At 39.7% G+C, this 20,137-nt stretch overlaps 1 protein-coding gene across 5 annotated transcripts in view; it reads right to left on the bottom strand.

The window, feature by feature from the left end:
* Positions 1–20,137, bottom strand: part of GARNL3 (GTPase activating Rap/RanGAP domain like 3) — a 138,697-nt gene that overhangs the window by 51,803 nt on the left and 66,757 nt on the right. For all 5 annotated transcript variants that reach the window (XR_010382808.1, XM_064490533.1, XM_064490534.1 and 2 more), the window contains 6 exons: positions 14,323–14,422; positions 12,592–12,710; positions 8,358–8,422; positions 5,942–6,005; positions 4,043–4,069; positions 12–87 (listed from right to left, as the gene is read on the bottom strand). Coding sequence is in view for 4 of the 5 variants with exons in the window: in XM_064490533.1 (XP_064346603.1) it covers positions 12–87; positions 4,043–4,069; positions 5,942–6,005; positions 8,358–8,422; positions 12,592–12,710; positions 14,323–14,422 (451 nt within the window). In the remaining variant the exon portion in view is untranslated. The remainder of the gene's footprint in view (positions 1–11; positions 88–4,042; positions 4,070–5,941; positions 6,006–8,357; positions 8,423–12,591; positions 12,711–14,322; positions 14,423–20,137) is intronic.

Raw genomic sequence — 20,137 nt, 5'->3', positions numbered from 1 at the left:
GAGATACTCACCATTGCTGAACATGTCATCATCAGTGAGCTGCCCATCTTTGGCAAAAAGAACCCCAAACTTGAAATTCACAGAGCCCTTACAATAAGACAACAAAAGGTGTTGAATTTAATTTTATCATCAAAGCACACATAGCTATGAGATGTGCTGTTTGTTATTTAGGGAAACTACAGTGACCTGAATGGCTACTTGGAGGATTACTTCCTCTCCATCACAACTTTGACCAATATCCATGATAATCATCCCTTTATTTTTACAGATTTTTATAGCTTACAGAGGAAACGCTGTGCTTTTATGTGAGTTCACTTGAAATTTCATTACTAATGGTGTCTGCAGGATACCAGGTCCATCCTGTGGCAAAATGGTGCTCAAAATAAATAGCCCACAGGAACTCACAGGACTGGCACTGTCTTCTGATCAACCTATCAGCAGCCTTCCAGAGCCCAGTTGGCAAAGGAAAGCTCAGTGTGGTTCAAAACTTAACACGACAATCTTAGGCTGATATCTTGTGGACTCTTTCACAAATGGAAATGGAGACGTAGGCAATGTATTCTAAAAGCTCCATGTGTGTTACAGCTTGGGAAGCCATGTTCTCTCCTGGGGGGCCCTCTCTACACAGTGGACAAATAAACCCTGGGTTTCAGGACACTAACAAGACTTTACCAAACAGCTAACCTTTCAGGAACATCACTAGTATTGTTTATTAATTTTTTCCCTACCTAACTTTGCAGCTGATAGTTTATCACTATATTTGGGGGGAATTGGGATAAATGCTCCTAGCTAAGAAGGGGTTAGGATCAAATAAGAGTGCCTTGGCCACACAGCTCTCAGGGAAGCTCTGAAAGGCTGCGACCATTGCTCATGTCTCTTCAGATACGTTGTAACGAGTGTTTTTGTTGCTCTAGCAAATATCCCCTTAGTAAGGAAACAAAATTGAGAAATAAAGAGATCAGCTACTTATTTTTCAAAATTTGGTAGATCTAAAGAAAACTATGAGAGGAATACACCGAATAGTGAACAAGGGTTCCTCAAGGGAGGGTGTAAGTGGCAAAATGGGGGAGCTTTCATGTTTTCTACTTATACATTACTGTATTGTTTGTCACAATGGGCACATGCAGGCACTCTGTGGGTGCTCAGTAAATATCTGTGAATTAATGATTAGAGTGATTTTGAGACATAAAAACTATATATAGTATAATCCTAATCTTACACCAAATGTAACAAACATAAATATCAAAATGTGATACTATACCAGTATTAGTTTTCTCTTTAGGAAAACCACAGTGACCTGAATGGCTACTTGGGGGATTACTTCCTCTCCTCCAGATTATAGGTGATATTCTCCTTTTACCTTTTGTGCATTTCTGTACTTTTTCAAATGTTTGCCAGAAATGTGTATTAGTTTTATTTTTTGCCTTTACAAATTATACATGGAGTTCATGAATTCTTCAGCAACATGCGTGATTCATACATGGATAATATATAGATGAAAATGTAAGGGAGGAGGATATAGCTCAAGTGGTAGAGCACATGCTTAGCATGCACAAGGTCCTGGGTTCAATCCCCAGTACTCCAAAAATGAGTAAACAAACCTAATAACCTCCCCTCCCCCAAATAAATAAATAAAAATAAAAACAAAAAAAGAAAATGCAGATGTCTCCTTTTGCCTTCTCTCTGCCCAAAGCAACTCCTGCCAACAATCTGGGGTACAACCTTTCAGCCACCTTCCTTGCATTTGCATCACCAAGTTCAGGAATCAGCTGAGATGCCCTGGCCTCAGAGAAACCTTCCCTGTTTGGTCAATGTGTAAAACCTACTCCTTACCCCATGTCTCTTACCTTGTTTACTTTCTCCACAGCTCTTGGGGCTGTCGATAGTACTGTATTTATATTTGTTTGTTTACCTGCTTAGTTTGTCTTCATCTAGATTGCAGGCTCCATGAAGAAGGGACCTCATCTTGTTCATCAGTGTATCCCCAGTACCTCAAATAGTACATGGTACACCCACAGTGAAACCTCAGGAACATTTGTTGAGTCAATCAATGAAGTGGCTGAATGAATTATTCACAATGAGTGAATGAATGAATATACATAGAAATCTTTGTTCATAAAAACAACTGGGATTATGCTGTAAGTATTGCCCTGTGAACTACTTTTTTGTTTTCAGTAAATACTATGTCATGGAAATCTTTCCATGCCAGTAAATAAAGGTCTATCTTATTCTTTTTAATGGCATCATGGTATTTCATAATTCATTCAATCAATACATAATTCACTTATTCAACTAACAAATTTACTGTGTTCTCTATCTGCACTGTTTGAGGCTCTGAGGATACAGCAGTGAACAAAACTAAGCCCCTGGTTTCATGGTGCTTACATTTTAATGCAGGCAACAGACAAAAACTAAATAAGTGAAAATATATATGTTAAGAAGATAAACAAGGATGCTTCCATATCTTGGCAATTATAAAGAATGTTGCTGTTAACAGCGGGATATATATATATCTTTTTGAATTAATTCTTATTTTGTGGTTGGCTTTATTCCTTTGATTAACTATTTAAGTTTAAAAATAAAAAGCTAAAGCTCTAAATGTTCTTAGAAACAACGAACAGCACATATATGTAAATTAAAAAATATGTGCAGTATATTGTGTATATGTATTTACATGCAATATATTGTATATGTGCAGTCAAATTTTAACAATTCTACCTAATAAAACTGAAAAATTAAAAAAAAAGATAAACAAAGCAGAGTAGAAGGGCAGTGGGTGTGCTGTTTTAGATAGGGTGACTAGGGCAAGCCTCTCTGAGCAGAGATGCTAATCAAGTCAGGGTGTGACCCACGAGTCATCTGGGGAAGAGCCTCCCTGCAGTGGGAACAGCAGGCTTCCCGAGAAGGTGAAAGAATAAGCAAGTCAACATGGTCAGCGTGGAGCAGAGGTTGGAGACGTGGCACTGGCCACATCGTGCAGGCCCTCGCAGGCCATGGTAAGGACTCTGGACTCCACTTTGAGTGGGATGGGAAGCCACTAAGTTCTGAGCATAGGGATGACCTGACCTGACATTTAAAATTTTTTAAATTTAATTTTATTATTATTTTTTATTTTGGGGGAGGTAATTAGGTTTATTTATTTATTTATTTTTAATGGAGGTACTGGGGATTGAACCCAGTACCTTGTGCATGCTAGGCATGTACTCTACCACTGAACTATACCCTCCCCCTGATATGTTCTAAAAGGTCCATTTATTTGGGTATGATATGAAAACTAGAACAGAGGGTAAGCGAGGAAGCAGAAAGAAGAGCTGGAGATTCTGCATTGCCCAGGCAAAAGATGATGGGTCCGGTGTCGATGAATTCGAGTGGTTGTGGTGGAAGCACTGAGAAATGTTTGAATTAAGGGTATATTTTATTTTATTTTATTTTATTTTTAGGGGTATATTTTAAAGCAGTGTCCACAGAATGTGCTGTTGGATGAGATATGGGGTGTGACAGAAAGAGAGGTGTTAAAGATGTTTCCAAGTTTGGCCTGAGCAACCGACGGATGTTACTGCCATTTACTGAGATGCACAGTGTACACACACTCTCATTTATTTACTCAAGTGTCTATTGATAATATTTTGGACATTTCTCTATGTCAGTTATGTACTTGGAAAACCCAACATATTTTTTTAAAGTGAGACAACAGGGAATGGAAACATGCAAATCACACGGCATTCTGTTAAGTCAAGCGTGCTAATAAAGTACCCTATCTTGAAAAATTCATTACTCACCCATTAAGGCTTGAATATTTCCAAGCAGAATATTTAAGCTGCTTGATTGTTTTTATATCTTTATAGCTAGCTGCATAGAAAATTCTGAAATATACCCAAGAAAATATGTCAGTGTAGTCTTTAAGTGATAAGAGACTCTGGCTGTGCAAATCCATGGAGAGGTCTGAGTTGGAGAAAAGGTTGGGTTCCTGGTACAGGAGAAGCTCATTTACAAATACGGAGGCAGAACACAGTAGGACCAAGCAACTCATGAGATTACTTACCTCTTGTTCTTCAAGAACCAGTAAGTCCTGTCAAATGAAGTTCGAAAAGTTATGTCTGTGCTTAATGGTGATCATTTTATGTTGACTTTCTGTGAAAGCCAAGCTTCAGTCTACTGACATTTATACCACTTTTTTCCCTCCCTCAAAGTGCTTAAAAAATTCAAATTTAGCTCTACAGGTTTTTTAATAAAATATCTGGTCATTTAGGAAAGGCATATTATACCACAACTATTCGGAAACAAAGAAGATGCATCAAAGTGGGAAGAAACACACAGACAGTCAGGTTTCTCTATCCATTTAAAGCTAGCTTATCACATGCTGCTTCTAGAAAGATTTTACCTGAGAAAAACATTACTACAGTACAGCAGCCAGCAACAGACAAATAACATTTTAAAATAGCATTAGCCACCTTCCCCTTGGTGGAAAGATGCCTTTTTTTTATAATGCAATTGGCTTATTTTCTGTTTACTTTTCAGATCCAGTGATTTCTAAGAACTTGTTTCCCTACACCTGAAGTCTTTCGCTCAAGGCTTCCTAGGGAAATCTACAGACACCTGATGATAGCTGTGGAACCACTGCTTGTAAGTTGCGTGTGCACGTATGCATCCTCACGTGCACAGAGGATGGAGGGAAAGCTCATGAATAGCTCCTTGTTAAGAAAAAGAAAGTTGAAATACAAAAGTGGGGATAGTGAAAGTGCCTTTTGCTTGGTAAAAAACCAGCATCAAGTTATGCTATAAATAGGCAGAAGGTTGCTGTATCTGGTTTTCTTGTCCTCTGTAATTTTGTTGGGGAGAGAAAGCAGATAACGATGACTGAGCAATGGTGAACTCTCTGCGCAGAGGGAATCTTCTCAGCAGCAAGATGCAGAAGGAAGCATCAGAGAGGCTCCAAGGGTTTTAGGGCCCAGGGTCTGACTGTGGGGTCACATCCAGGTTCCAAGAAGGAAAGGATTAAGTTTGATAACCTGGACAAATGAAGTAATCAAGGCAGACTGGTCCTGGCATATGTGTAATTCTACTTTGTTTTTAAGTTTGCTCCAGGGAATTACTTTTAAGCATATTATGGCTTAAAGTTGATTAAAGTTTAAGCTAACACATCCACTTTTGCCTCAGTTCCTTCTGGGGTTGAGTCAGGGTACAAATACTATTTAAAAAATTAAATTAAAATAAAAGATAGGGGAATTCACAATTCTATATATTTGGGGTAAGCTAAGTTGAGAGCCAGTAACTTTACTGTAAAAGCTAACTGTGCTGAGAAGGTATGCAAGCAAAGATTGCTCAATCTTTCATCTATCCTTCTCACACTGTTTGAGTCATTTCCCTAAAAACCAGATTTAAGCACGATGCTCCTCTGCTTACAGATTCTACTGGTTCCCTGCTGCCTCCCGGATAGAATCCAACCTGCCTCTCCAGTCTCTTCCCCTGTCACCCTGCCCTGGCATACCAACTCCTTGATGTTCAGCTGTGACGCATAACTGTCACACCATTAGTGATGTCTGTGTTTATCAGTTTCAAGGGGAGAATTTCAAAGCAAAATTGATTGCAACTGCAAGACAAAAATTTGGCTGACATTTTTCTGATAGATCATTACCTGGATTATGATCCTAAACTTTTTTTCTCCCAAGGTAGACTGCTTTCCCCTAAGAGTAAGTCCTAAGAAGTCAGACGGCTTTATGGACACTTTCTATCCCCTGAATTTCTGAAAACTACAAATTCCTAGCCTCTGTCTTTGACTGATCACATCAGAATTTCAGGTGGGAGGTCTGCATGATGAAGTATTCAAAGCTCCACTGGTGATTCTGGTTGGTATCCTAGGCTAAGAATCGTTGATGATCGGTCAGTTCTAATCTAACATTGTATCAAATTTATACAATTATAAAGCATAAGCTTCTGTTACCTTTTGTATCTCAGGATGAAAAATTTCCCTGGGGCCTTTCTCAAATTTGTCCAGATTCATGGCACTGAAACAGAACAGAGAGAGCCACAGTGTGGTGGAAACTTAAATAATGTGGAGCCAGTCTCAGTTCTTCAGAAAAGCTAAGTAAGTTCTTCTAGAAGATCATCACTGGATTCCTTGGAGGGCCACAGGAGGTACAAAGCACCAAGGGAGTGATCAATGAATGAATATATGAGGGTACCAATCACATTGGCTGTCCCCTGAGCACTCTCACAGAGTAAGAGATGGGGGGAGGAATTGAGAGCATCTGTTTCAGGCAACCTTGACTAATCGTCATGATTCTTACTTTTATTTACTAAAAAAGTGAGTCATTGTCACTTACATAGCAATAAATGATAAATTGAAATGTAATTAAGATGACCTGACATGTCTTTCTTCATTTGGCAATTCCTCTGCCACTTAGGGCAAAAAGCCGTCCCTAACAGGATTATTCTTCTATGTTTTGCGTTGGATAAGCAAAGTACAAAGCAGTGTGAATTTCTTTGAGCCAAGGCTCCTCTAGAGGTAAAATAAGGAAATTGAACTTGATCTCTAAGGCCCCTTTCAGCAAGGGGTTCTCATATTTGTAAATGCAAGGCAAAAATAATAGCTAATATTTATAGACTATTTATACCAAGCATCCTGCTAAATGCTTTACATGGATTATCTCATTTAGTCTCCATGAGGTAAGTACTATTGTACCTCCATTTTAAGGATGAGGAAATTGAGGCTCAGAAGTTAAAGAACTATCCAGGACAACAAAGCTCTGAAGTAGTCGAGCCAAGATTTGAACTCCGGCTTATCTGACTCCATAGTATTGATATTTTAATTTCCTTTTAAGTTTTCAAGTTTATGATTGTAACAAATGAAAATAAAATCTTTTCTTTTATTGGCAGCAACCAGAGAAGCTTTAATCTGTATCTTTAAAAATACTTCCCTGCTGCAGCTTGCTCTGGCTTTGAGTGGTGGGCTGAGAATTGAAGGCCAACTCACATAACTACATGAAATTACAACTCAATGAAATCCCTAGTCTTTAAATATACAGAAGAAAGGAGTAACTTCTTTTTAGAAGAAGTGAAAAAGGATTTACAGAAATTTAAGCCAATATAATTCAAAGTGTTACTCTCAAAGCAAGTTAAGATTTAGAAGCAGAAAGATACTTCTGTGCTTAACAAAAATGTTAACCTTTTCAGTGATGCTCTGTTAGCTCGGGCTTCAGACTGCTCGGGAGAAAAGTCAGGAGGCCCCGAGCAGAGAGGAGAAAGCCTGCAATTTGGAGACCAAGTCAAGCTTGAAAATGAGATTTAAAATTTTGTACTTCTTAATATCAGTGCCCTTTCATTAGCCAATTACAATCCTTAACTGACAGTCAAGTTTGTCACTCCAAGAGACATTTTGGCAAGTATAAAGTCGTAGGTGGGAATATCAAAAACACCATCTCCTACCACCTCTTGGCTGCAGAAGAACAGAGACTAAATCACCAGGGCACCGAGATAAGCTTTCAGATTCACACAGTATGGCCCTAGTGGTGAGCAGCCCAAGCCCAGGAGTCACACGGACCTAGGTTTAAACCCCAGCTCGGGGGTTTACCAGATATGAGATCTTTGTCAAATCCCTTCACCTCTGAGGCTCTGCTTCCTCCTACGGGCAGTGGAGATAATAACAGATACATTTTACAGAGCTGGTTTAAAGATTCCCTAAGAGAATGCTTGTAAAGCACTTGCACAGCGCCTGACACACAGAAGCTTCCGTTACTACGACGTAGTATCTGAGCTGGTGACAAAGCAACAGGCTGATCTGAGTGGCAGCATCCCTGACAGGAGGCTCCTGGAGCGTGGGGGAGACGGGAGGGAGTGGAAAGGTGGGGGCCCGAGACGCAGCTGAGCGCTGTTTAACGTTCCATCCATTTAACTTTCTGTTTGGTGAAGAATAAGCACATTCTTCTCTGAGAAGCATTTGCTGACGTCTGAGTTTCTATTTCAAACCAGGAAAATGAAAGGAAAAATATTTCTTGATTTCCTTTACAGAACCAAGGCATATGCATGCATGCAGGAAAAAAGAAGCAGGCACAGAATGCAGGACGGCGATGCTGAGAGCAAAGCTCGGAATCAGCTGGAGCTGGACTTGGGCCTCAGTTCTATGGCTCACAAGCTGTGTGATCTTGGCTCCACTTCCTCATCTATAAAATGGGGGTAATAACAGTGCCTCCCTTATGGGGTTGCTGTGAAGATTAAATGAGAGAATGCGTGTCAAATGCTTAGCAGAATGTCTAGTACACAGCCAAGGCCCAGGGAAATAGGAAGGTGACATCAGAATGACCACAGGAAAACACCATTTATGGGTGCCTGGTGTTGGGTTTCTATTCATTAGTACTCACCTTAAGATGGACTTCACAGAGAGAGTTTTTGTGGGGCTGTAGGGAAGGCATATTTTCTGGGTACCCTGCGAAGTCAAAACAGCAAATCACTGAGAAGTTTGGCAATTCCCATCTCAGAGAGTCTTGCCTGGTCATTTAAAAGAAATCCATGTCCAGCCTTTGCCATTTTTCTTCAAGGGGCATGTATATGAAATAAATGCATTTGATGCTGGCCAAAATTTTGCTCAGGCTTGAGAGCATCTTCCACTATTCCCCTACCCAGCATTTGTGGCTTTAGGCATTACTCTTCAAAGTCTGCACTGCCGGGGCCCCAGTGTCTTAGGTGCTGTGGTGAGCAGACATGCCATCTGAACCCGGTGAGAAGGGGGTTTGGCCCTGGAGAGGCCTGCACTCCAGGCTGGTGACGATACATCCTTCCAGCTAAGTGTTGGAAGTTGCGCTAGATACAGCCCTTCTTATGGGTTCTCTACTAGCCAAGGAAATTAGGTTGAGCTTTTTTTTTTTTTTTTTTTTTTGTAGTTTGCATTTGGAGATTTAAAACATTTTCCAAGTGTAGAGAAGTAATATGATAGGAATGTGCATTTTTAAAATCCACATAACCCATGCACTGGAACCTGAGTCATTTCTGCGGCCTTGCATTTTCACCGGCCCCAGTGTAGCTCACACTTGCGGTTACCTGTGCAGGACGCCAACCCATCTAGAACAGGGTCTTGAGCCTGACCTTCTTGCTCAACTTCTACCTTGTCTAGAAGGCAGGTTCCCTTTCATCCTGCAGGTCTCTTTAAATGTCACCTCCTCAGGAAGATCCCCTGGACTACCTTACTCAGGCAGGTCTCTCATGTTGCTCTGTCTTCAGTTCCTTCAGAGTTATTATCACAACTTATAATGTAACAGACAACATCTTTGGAAATTAAAATAAGCAAAATTTCCCCTTGCATTTGCACCACTCCTCCTCCCTGAGTACCTGGTAGCTATCCCAGGTGAGGAGGTGAAGTGACTTGTTACTTCCTGAAGGAAGGAGGTATGTGACTGAGAAAATCTATTCCAGGCAGGGAGCAGAAGTGTGACACTGACCCCTACCTTGGTGGAAGGAAGGAAGGAGGAAAATGGGAAAACAAAGGGGTTAGATGCTGGGGCCTTTGATTCCTCCATCCAAGATCAGGCCTTGATGGGGGCGGGAGCGGGGAGGCTGCAAACACATCAAGGTAAGACCTGGAGGCAGCTGGACTAGGGCTCACTCCCCAGGCTTGGCCTTCCGTAGGAATACCGAAGTCCAGGTAGAACCTGTTTGAACACGGTGAGGGGCGGTAACTCGGTAGCTTCAAGCATGGATGGTCAGCAAGATTAGAGACCTGATGCAGTGCTCCTGCCTCCTCAGTCGGACCCGTGCCTTGCAGCGGCTATGCCAGCGAGGGAGTGTGGAGCTTCGGAGAGGCTGGGCAACAGGCAGAGACCTGGGATCAGGTCAAAGAGTGTTTTCCAATGACCCCCCAAAGCTGGAGGAGACCAGTTACATCTCAATGGTTGCTCCTCCACAACAGAAACCAGAAAGAAGCCAGAGGGGCCCCATGTGGTCCAAAGTCCTCTTCTCCTGCCACCATGAAGTCTCATAAACCTCTCTTCATGCACCCAAATGTAAACTTCAAGAGCAACAGGGTTAGGGGACAGAAATTGGAAAGGCTGATTATTTGTCCAAAAGAGACAGAGTCATCCAAAGAGAATATTTAAGCCAGAAGAGACTGGAATACTATAATTAGTAAACATAAAATAAATAAGTAAAAAAAAAATGGAGGCAGAAAATAGCCTTCCTGGTGCAGAAGACAAGAAGCTTTGGACGAGGACACTGTCACTTCTCGTTAGGTGAATAAGAAGAGACTCTCATGCACATGCTTGGGAAAAACTGGCACAGCTTCTCCAGCATCATCTTCTAAAACTGATGTATAAACTCTGCTTCAAGAACAGCCATGCTCATGGCAAGACTGACCCCAACTGCAGTGGCCTGGGGAGAGAGGTAAGTGCCAAAACGTTTCTGCAGGAAATAATTCACAATTAAGATATAACTCTATTTTATATCAGATTTTTACCTTAAACCTACTTAAGGAAAGAAAAATTTCTGAAACTTTCTCTTCACTCTCTCTTTTTTCTTTGCTTCTCAGAGAATTTTTTTAGAGACAATATCGACACTGGAAAGAACAAAGGGTTTGGAGTTAAGCAAACTGGGGTCAAATATCCTCAAACAAATCATTTTGTGTGAATTTGAGAAAACAGAAGTTGATAAACAGAGGCAACAGACTTCAATTCAGACCGGTTAAGCTGGACTTCATTAATTATTTGTCATTTCATTAATTCATTCAACAGATATTTTTTGAGCTCCTTTTATGTGCCAGGCACTGGGCTTCCTGGTGGGGATACTGACAACAAAGCCGTTCTGTCCCCTGACTTTCATGGAGCTCACAGTAGAGGGAGAATGACAGCGTGAGTTGAAGAATTACACACGGAATTAATTCTGTACAGTGGTGACAGCTCACATCCAGTCCTAGGTTCTGCCTGGTCTGCCACCTACTGGCATGTGGCCTTGGCCATGTCATTTAAGCTCCCTAAACTGTTATAACACCTATGAGATTATATTGTTATTACTGTTACTATTTTTAATCATCACAAAAACTTCCTAACCACAGTTTACTCCATAGTGGTTCCTGGAAATTCTTTCTGGGCTTTTTTTCTTTTAAGTTTTAAAAATTTTATTGAAGTACAGTCAGTTACAATGTGTCAACTTCTGGTATATAGCAAAATGTCCCAGTCATGCATAAACCTACATATATTCATTTTTATATTCTTTTTCATGAAAGGTTATTATAAGATACTGAACATAGTTCCCTGTGGTATACAGAAGAAACCTAAAAAAAATCTTATATATAATCTTTCTGGGCTTTTTGAAGTTGCTATTTTATTGCTATATACGTATGCATGCATGCAAATGTGTGTATGTGAATGAAGAATTATTGTTTTTTTAAATTTCTGTATTATTCTTTTTCTAAAAAGATCTACATGGCAATTTTGATACACTATGTAGCTGAGATAAAAAATCAGCGTGCAATTATTTAAATATTGGATTTCAACAAATGTACCCACCAAGTGGAACCACCACACAACAGGACTAACATTTTCTAAGCCTGGTTTGTTTTATTGCTTTTTAATTATACACTATATTCACCAATTCAAGAATAAAATGTTTTATCCTTTAGGCATCTAAACAGTTTAAGATTTGATGATTTGGGACACTGGGTAAAATTTCAAACAAGATCTCATTTAATGTTGTCTCATTAGTGCTTATCACCCTGTGAGCCACAGCCCAGAACTTTCCCCATTTTACAATGAAGAAAATGGAGGCTCAGAGGTCATAAGCAATTTTCTCAACTTCACGCAAAATAAATTTGTTACAGATGTGATTTGACCCTAGTTTGCTTAACTCTAAACCCTTTGCTCTTTTTAGTGTCCATATTGTTTCTAAAAACATTCTGAAGAACAAAGAAAAAAACCCAAGAGAAGAAGATAATGAGAAAAGGTAAAAGATGAAAGACAGAGGTCAAATAAAAGAATTACTAGAAAAAATTTAGAAAACAGGAAAAGAAGCAACAATTATGAACATAACAAAAGAAAACTTTCCTGAGCTAAAGAAAGACCTGTGTCCCCAAGCTGAAAGGGCTTGCTTTCAGCCCACTGCCCCCAGCTAAGTGTTCAGAGCCCACTGTGGGCAGGAAGTACTTGTTAAATTTGGAGTTGCTTCTCTACCTCGTGCAACTGGTGAAAGGAGCTGAGCCTCCAAAAAATTCGAGAAGCACAGCTGATTCAGCAGTTGACTGACTGGCTCATGGAAACAGGAGCACCCCATGGGCTGTGTTCATGTAACAGTATTATATTCTTTCACTAAATTTTGTTTTCTTTTAGCTGGAGGTAAGCCAGCTTATCACTTTCATATTAGTAACAGTGAAGGTTAATATAGTTGTGTATTCCCAGAGGGCAAAGACCGAGGGGAATGGACATGTCTGTTTAGTGGCTTATGTAGGAAAAGTTGCTGTTAAACTCAAGAGCTTGAAAGTCTCATCTGTGAGCCAGATAATCCTCAATATCCAAACTCAAAAAAAAAAAAAAAATCTCATTGGCAAAGGCTGACAGTAACAATGATTAAACTCTGGAGTGGCTGTGAAACTCCAGATGCAGGTCAGATACTTACTGTTTTCCTCCAAAGGATTGCACGATACTGAGGGACACGCTGATTGTTTTGGTCAGAGAGGGTCACCGACAGGAAGAAGGGGCTCTTCTCTGCATCATTTCCGATATAGTTCTGATGGACTGGAAAAAAAGTAGATTCAGAATAGGGAGAATGCAGCTGGCTCTTCCAGGCATTGGTAGCAGTGGGCACTTAAGGAGGTACTGAGCCCTTCCCACAGCATAAGGGGACAGTAATCTTCAGCCCAGCTCAAGACAGAACCTGGTGACTCTAAACTAAGCATGCTCTCCTGTTCTCCTTGCCAGGGATGGGCACAGGAGTGAGCATATGACCCAATTCTGGCCAATGAGACAGGAGAAGAAATGTGTCAAGGGGTTTCTGGGAAGCCTTCCTCACTCCTAAAGATGGCCTTCTTTTTTCCTCAGGACATGGTGGTGTCTAGAGCTGATGCCTGGAATTGCTGCAACCATCTTGTGACCCTGAGGAGGGCCAGTATGGATGACATCACTGAGCCTCTGATTCTACCAACCCCAGAGCCTTCCCTACCTCTGGATTTCTCGTTGTATCCCTTACTGTTTAAGCCAGTGGAGGTATCCAACTTGACGGCACCATTTTCCTCTAAAGTCATCACTACTCCAGGTGCTATGCTTTAAAGTGTTTGAGAAGATGGCAAATGTCCCCATCTTCTTTCTTTATAAAGAGATATGTCTTGCCAAATAATTGAAAAATACAGTGTCAGATTTTTAAAAAGACATCATTGGGTCTGATCACTCCCATTTTATAGCTCCAGTATCACATCTCCTACAAATAAATGAGTGCATTAGCCTGATAAGCAATTTATCTAATGCATTTCTAATCCTGCAGTAGTGATTTTTCTTCCATTCCCATTACCTTCTGTGGCCAACCGCACTCCTGTTTCCCACCTTTCCATGTATGTTCACATGAGCCCTTCACTTTAATGTACATCCCTACTCGTGACAGAGCTCTTGGTATGTGCTAGGCACCGGGCTTGGTGCTCTTCCTGCGTATCTCACTGACACTACTGTTCAAACCTCCTAGGTAAGTAGTAGTAATACTTCCACTTTACAGATAAGGAAATTAGACTCAGAGAAGTGCGAGTAACTAGTGTAAGGTCCTATGTTGATAACGGCAGAACCAGGATTCAAACCCAGTCTGTAGCCTCCACGAGGGCAGGGATCACAACTGCCTTTGCCAGGGCCCATTGCCTGGCACATGGTAGGTGATAAATGAATACTGGTCTCCAGAGCCTATGGTGTCATCCCTCTCTGTTCTGCACTGGCCCTGGAGTTCAGGGAATTGTTTCTCTCCCTCATTGCCTCGACCTACGTGTTCAACTAGTTCAGGGTAGTTCCCTTGTTAAGTCTAAAGTTGCTCTGTGCCCTGTGAATTTTTCTCATCTCGCAAATCACTCATTCAGACTATCTAATCCCCTCTTAATCCCCAGGGACAAAAACAACTGGCAAAAACTAACTAAATAAAAAATTTAAAAATTAAAAAAGAAATGAAAAATTTTAAACTACGAGAAAAACTGCTAAGGCTGAGACTCTGAATTAAATCTTCAAATCTACAAAGCTTACTACTGACCTTGAAAATGAAATGTCCTGAACTCAGTGTCCCTAACCGATAGCTTCACACTTGTAGGGTACCAGAAATTATACTGACACTAATTTTCATTGTGAATATCCTTCCCAACCACTGTAATGGCATAGTTACCTTGTCCTAAAAAATACTTGAAATACCATCTGGTGTGGTATTCTGGATTCTCTAAGTGCACGTCTGTCCTTCGCCAAGTACCTGGCAGAGCAGTTGCATTCTGTAATGGAACAAAGTTATGCCATTAAGAGGCTTATTCAGAAAATAAACAAGATGGCAATGAACCAGATGCCAAAGAACCAGAAAAGTCACTGTTGAAAGTGTACAAACAGGGCTGCAACCACACGTTCTCATTAGAAAAGACACCTAGTCTGAATCCACATCGTAGAAGCGTTCTGGAGGTCCTTGCGGTGTAGGGAAAAAAAACAAGTGGACCAGTGAGTTAAGCTATTTTTAACTTGAGTATAACGTGAGTTTAAAGTTTTGATACTTTCTGGTCCGAAGTGTTCACAATATTTGGCAGTTGGTGCCCCCTAGAGGCACACCCTTCTGCTCATTACCCCTGTAACAGGCACATATCACCTGGAATACATCTCGGCAGCCTCTTATTTGGGTTCATATTCTTTGTAGAATTTTAGAAATTTATCATAAATAACTCAATTGATGTGAAAAATATGGATAAACATAATCAATAATCTGAATCCTCCATTCAAAGATAATCATTATTAATGATTTGATATGGTGTCCTCTAATTTTTTCCCACATGTACATGTATACTTTTCTTACCAAAATGGAGTCATACTGAATATAGAGTTTGAAACTCCACTGACGTTGTGCCACATGTGTAAGACAGACTAATGGAACATACTTTTCTGATTCTGACAGACCTCTAGTGATCGGATAGATGTTTGTGATCAGTTTCTTTATCATGCGGAAGACACCCCTTTCAATTCTGAGTTTATAAAGGGGCTTTCTCAGAAACGAATATTGAATTTTACTGAAAGCTTTTTTTTGGCAACTATTGAGTGAATAGGTTAAATGGGGAAACTCAGAGTAATGTAATGAATTATACTAATGGCCCTTCTGATGCTGAATGGTTCTTAGATTTCTGGAATACACTCTGCTAGGTATTCTTTTGATATACTGCTGGCTTTTAAAGAATGACTTATGTATCATATTTATAGTGAGATGAAGTTTTAAGTTTCTTTTCTGTAGGTATTTCGGTCATGCTTTCAGGGTTACATTACTTTATAAAGTGAATTAGGATGCTGTCTGTCTTTCTCATTGCTCTGGAAATACTGATGTTCACTGGAAGAGCTCTAAGTGCCGAGTCCTAGGCCAAGCATTTACATGCATCATTGCCATAGTATCTACATCAACTCATGAGATGGATTCGATTTTATCCCCTTACTTTCAGATGAGGAAATTGAGGATTAGAGAGATTAAGCATGTTGCCTAAGGTTGCAGAGATAATAAGCAGTGAAGCTGAAACTAAAATCAGTTCCAATTCCAGATTTTTTTTTTCCTTTTTTAAAATTTTAACCATTACATCATCTTCTGAGCCCTTTATTTAATGTTCTGCCTTTTTAATCTATCAAGGAGTAAAAAGTAGGTTAAAATTTCTTAGTATTATTGTCCTTCTATTGGATTTGCTTGACTTTTTAAAAATCAGCTATCCATACACACTCACATATATAAATTTTTATATGGCAGTAATTTTAAACTTACATAAAAGTTGCAAGAATAAGAGTGCAAAAAGCATCTGAATATCCTTTACCAGATTCACCTGCTGTTAACATTTTAACCCATTGTTCACTTGTTCATTACTCTCTTTACACACACACACACACTTTTTCTGAATCATTTAAGACTAAGTTGCATAAATAATAGCCCTTTATTCCTAAATACTTCAATGTGTATTTCCAAGAATAGGAATATCTTCTTACATAACCACCATACAGCTTTGTCAACGTTTGTAAGTTTAACTTTGATACAATACTTTAATCTAGCATCTGTATTCCAGTTTTGTTAATTGACTCAATAATGTTGCTTAAGGCATTTCTCCCCCTTCAACACAGGATCATTTAGTTGTGATGTCTCTTTAGATTCCTTTAATCTGGAACATTTCCACAGGCTTACTTTGTCTTTTATGACACTGACATTTCTGAAGAATGCAGCACACACACCCCTTTTTTAAAATAAAGAAGTCCTCATTTGGGGTTTGTCTGATGTTTCTCCACGATTAAACTCAGGTGATGTGTGCCTGGTCAGAAAACTACATAAGTGAGGATTGTCCTTAACTTATATTTCAAGATGTCCATCTGTGCCTCATTGGTGATGTTAACGTTGATCACTCGTTCAACATGTTACCTCTTAGTTTTGACCTTTTGGGATGACTTAAGAAGAGCATATAATTGGATTTTATTCCTTGTAGAATTTCTGTCTGATTCATTGTCAACAGCTATTTGCTTTATATCCATAAACTCACAGTACTCTTGGTCCACAGTTCTTTCCACTGTGCCAACACGTAGCACGCAGCTGTGACATTTCCCTGGGGTCCAGCGCCAGCCTCAGGCATCACCTTACCAAGACATGGGCGGGGTTCAGCCACGGCAGCCAGCCTTACACTGGCCTTATGCAGTCAGACTCAACTGGTTGGTGTCATGATCTCAAGATCCTGGATCCTACAGAGCATCAGCAGAGCCTGGGGAGGAGACTCTTATTTTTTTTAAGTTAAAAAAAAAAAAGGATTGTTTATTTCTGTTGATTTTTGGTTGGGGTGGGAAGTAATAAGGCTTATTTAATTATTTTTTAACAGAGGTACTAGGGATTGAACCCAGGACCCTGTGCATGGTAAGCATGTACTCTACCACTGAGCTATATACTTTCCCCCAGATCTTAGCTAGTGCTTCTAAACCTGTTAAAATGGGCATCCTTGGGCCCATTCTAGACCTCCTCCTCATAATCTCTGTGGTTAGGCCCCTAGAATCTGTTTTAACTAGCATCCCAGGTGATTTCTGATGATTTCTGAACTTCGAAAATCAACGCTCCATACCAGGGGTTCTAAAAGAAGACAGAGTGGGCATGAACTTGGATGGGGAAAGAAAAATCTTTATTTTCCCTAGCTTCTAACTAAAATTTAGCATTTCAGTTAATTATGAATGCATGCAAAAAAAACTGCAGTAGAATGAACAGCTCTGATGCTCTGATAATCATGTCACACACACACAAAACCATAGATACTGCTGGAACTCGTTATAGTGATTGCAGATATCTTGAAATATTGTTTATACTCTTCACTTCTCAAAATTACAGTAGTTATGAAACCTGCTGCTGGATTTGTTAATGTATTAATAAAAAAGCATGTATATTACAGTATCATAAATTAGGTTTAAACATCATTTTGATAAACTATTTCAATACAACTGTTTTCCTTTGTAAATCTATGTATTTTGTTTTACACATTTAAAGACATCATTCTGAGGTGGGGAGGGTACAGCTCAGTGGTAGACTGCCTGCTTAGCATGCACATAGTCCTGGGTTCAATCCACAGTATTCCATTAAAAAATAAATAAATAAACCAAATTTATAAAAAATTAAAATAAAAACATCATTCTGAGAAGAGGGTTCAAAGGCATAGAAAATGACCGCCGTACTTTAGACTTTCTGATTGTCTCGAGTCCGCTGCCTCCCTCCCCACAACTCTGAACACTGGCATCTGCAGAATGGAATAGTCCAGGGTGGGAGGACACAGCACAGCATCTGGGAGTGAGAGATGGGACTCTGGACAGCGGCATGCCCCATACCTCTATTGAGTACAAACTGTCAATTATGAGTTCTTTTTTTAATGATCAAAAAGCTGTCTATTTAACTTTCATCTTCACTGAATACTTAACCAAACTGGGGGAAAAACCCAACACCAAAAAAGTTGTGAGTCTCGCAGAGCAAGACACTTCCCGTCCCTTGTTAAAAGCACATATGAGGAAGTGTAAAGACAAGAATATCTGCAGGAACTGACAAAAGAAATGGAGACTAAGCAAAAAAAACCAAAACACAAAAAACCCAAAAAACAAACCAAAAAAACCCCCTCTGCCCAGGGCCCCAGAAGGACTCTGGAAATGAGTTCCAATTTCTGATGATACACAGTAGAAGCAGACAGTAAAGGGCACAAATCTTAAGTGCAGAGTGAAATGATTTTTAAACACGTATATACCCTTGTAACCACTACCTGGATCAAGAAAGAAGAGCTCTTCAGTACCCCAGGCGTCTACTTCCTGCGTTTTCCTAGTCAATATACTCAATCACACTCTGAGAGGTAACCACTATCCTGATTTCTATCACCATGGATTAGTTTTACCTACTCTTGAACTTCACAGAAATCAAATCATATCATGTGTATTCGTTTGAGTCAGGCTTTTTCCCTTTGACATTATGTCTGCGACACTCATCCATGTTATTGGGGAAGTGGTTGTTCACTCTGCCCTGCTGCCAGGGAGCAGTCCATGTATGAACTCCAAAATTTATGTATTCACTCTTCAGTTGCTGGACATATGGATTGTTCCCAGCTTTTGGTTATTAGGAATAAAGCCATGATGAGCACTCTTGTGTCTGCCTTTTGGTGGACATAAGCACGCACTTCTGTTGGATGTACATCCTGGGACACAGAGGATCAGATGTTCAGTCTGAGTAGTTACTGCCAACAGTTTCCCGAAGGGAGTGCACCAATTTACACCATTAGAATAGATAGAAGAGTTCTCATTGCTCCACTCCTCTGACCAACTCTTAGCATTCCAGTTTTTAAAATTTTAGTCCTGGAGTGAGTGTAGTAGTACCCAACTGTGATTTCAAATTTGCAATAAATCCTAACTATTTTAAGTATGACTTCTTTTTACGGAGGATTTCAAAGATACAGAAACTTCCTACAGCACTTCAAGGTGACAATGACACAATAATATTTGACATCAATAAGAAAGTTAGGAGGAAATATTCTAATGAGCACATTTTCAAGAAAACCCATGTTTAACATTGCAAACACCCACATTAATTTTATCCCTTTTAAGTAATCATTTGCTAAAATGCATTATGGAGTAATGAACTTAAATTCTATGCTGCAGACTTGCCTGAACATGCCCACAGTGTTGAATGAGTCCTGAGACTGAGAAATCCTGAATCATTTCTGCATCAAATTCCAAAGCCCACAAAAGCTCCTTGTTGCCTCCCTTAGTTGTTGTTGTTGTTGTTTTAACTGCATTTATATTTGTGGGATGTGAAGGAGGAAGACTACCTGGTCAGAATATTTTGAGGAGAATTTAGTCAAAATCCATGTATAACACCCTCATTTTATCTGAATGTTCAATAAGATTGGACTTTAAGCAGGGAATCCACTTAACACAAGCACTCAGACCACAGATGAGATACACAGTTTTATATAATGCCTGGAATTTTTCAGAGTCTCTTCTAGGGTGAGTTCAATTAACAAGTGAATGCATTTTTAAAAAAATTTTTATTTTCCTAATGGAGGTACTGGGGATTGAACCCAGGACCTTGTGCATGCTAAGCATGTGCTCTACCACTGAGATATATCCTCCCTCCAGTGAATGCATTTAAATTGACTTTCCTTCACATTCTAGGTTAAATTGCTGAAAGAACACTGGCAATAAAGAAGATGGATTTAAAAAAAACTAAAAATTTTGAATTTCAAATATAGATATAAGCTGGTTGAAAAAGTGAAATTCCACAAAAATTAAAACCCTTTCTTTCCTCTATCCTACGAGCCCTAATCCACTTCCTTTCCCTATAATAACCTGGTTACCAGGTTGATTTCGATAGTCCCAGATCGTCTTATGCATTTACAAAAATGTGTTTACTTTAGACATATGTACACACATCACACATTCACATGCACATACATATATTTACATACAAACATATATAC

This window comes from Camelus dromedarius, chromosome 10 (genome assembly GCF_036321535.1).
Source record: "Camelus dromedarius isolate mCamDro1 chromosome 10, mCamDro1.pat, whole genome shotgun sequence".
NCBI classification, from domain to species: Eukaryota; Metazoa; Chordata; class Mammalia; order Artiodactyla; family Camelidae; genus Camelus; species Camelus dromedarius.
This window is presented reverse-complemented; position numbering and strand designations above follow the sequence as displayed.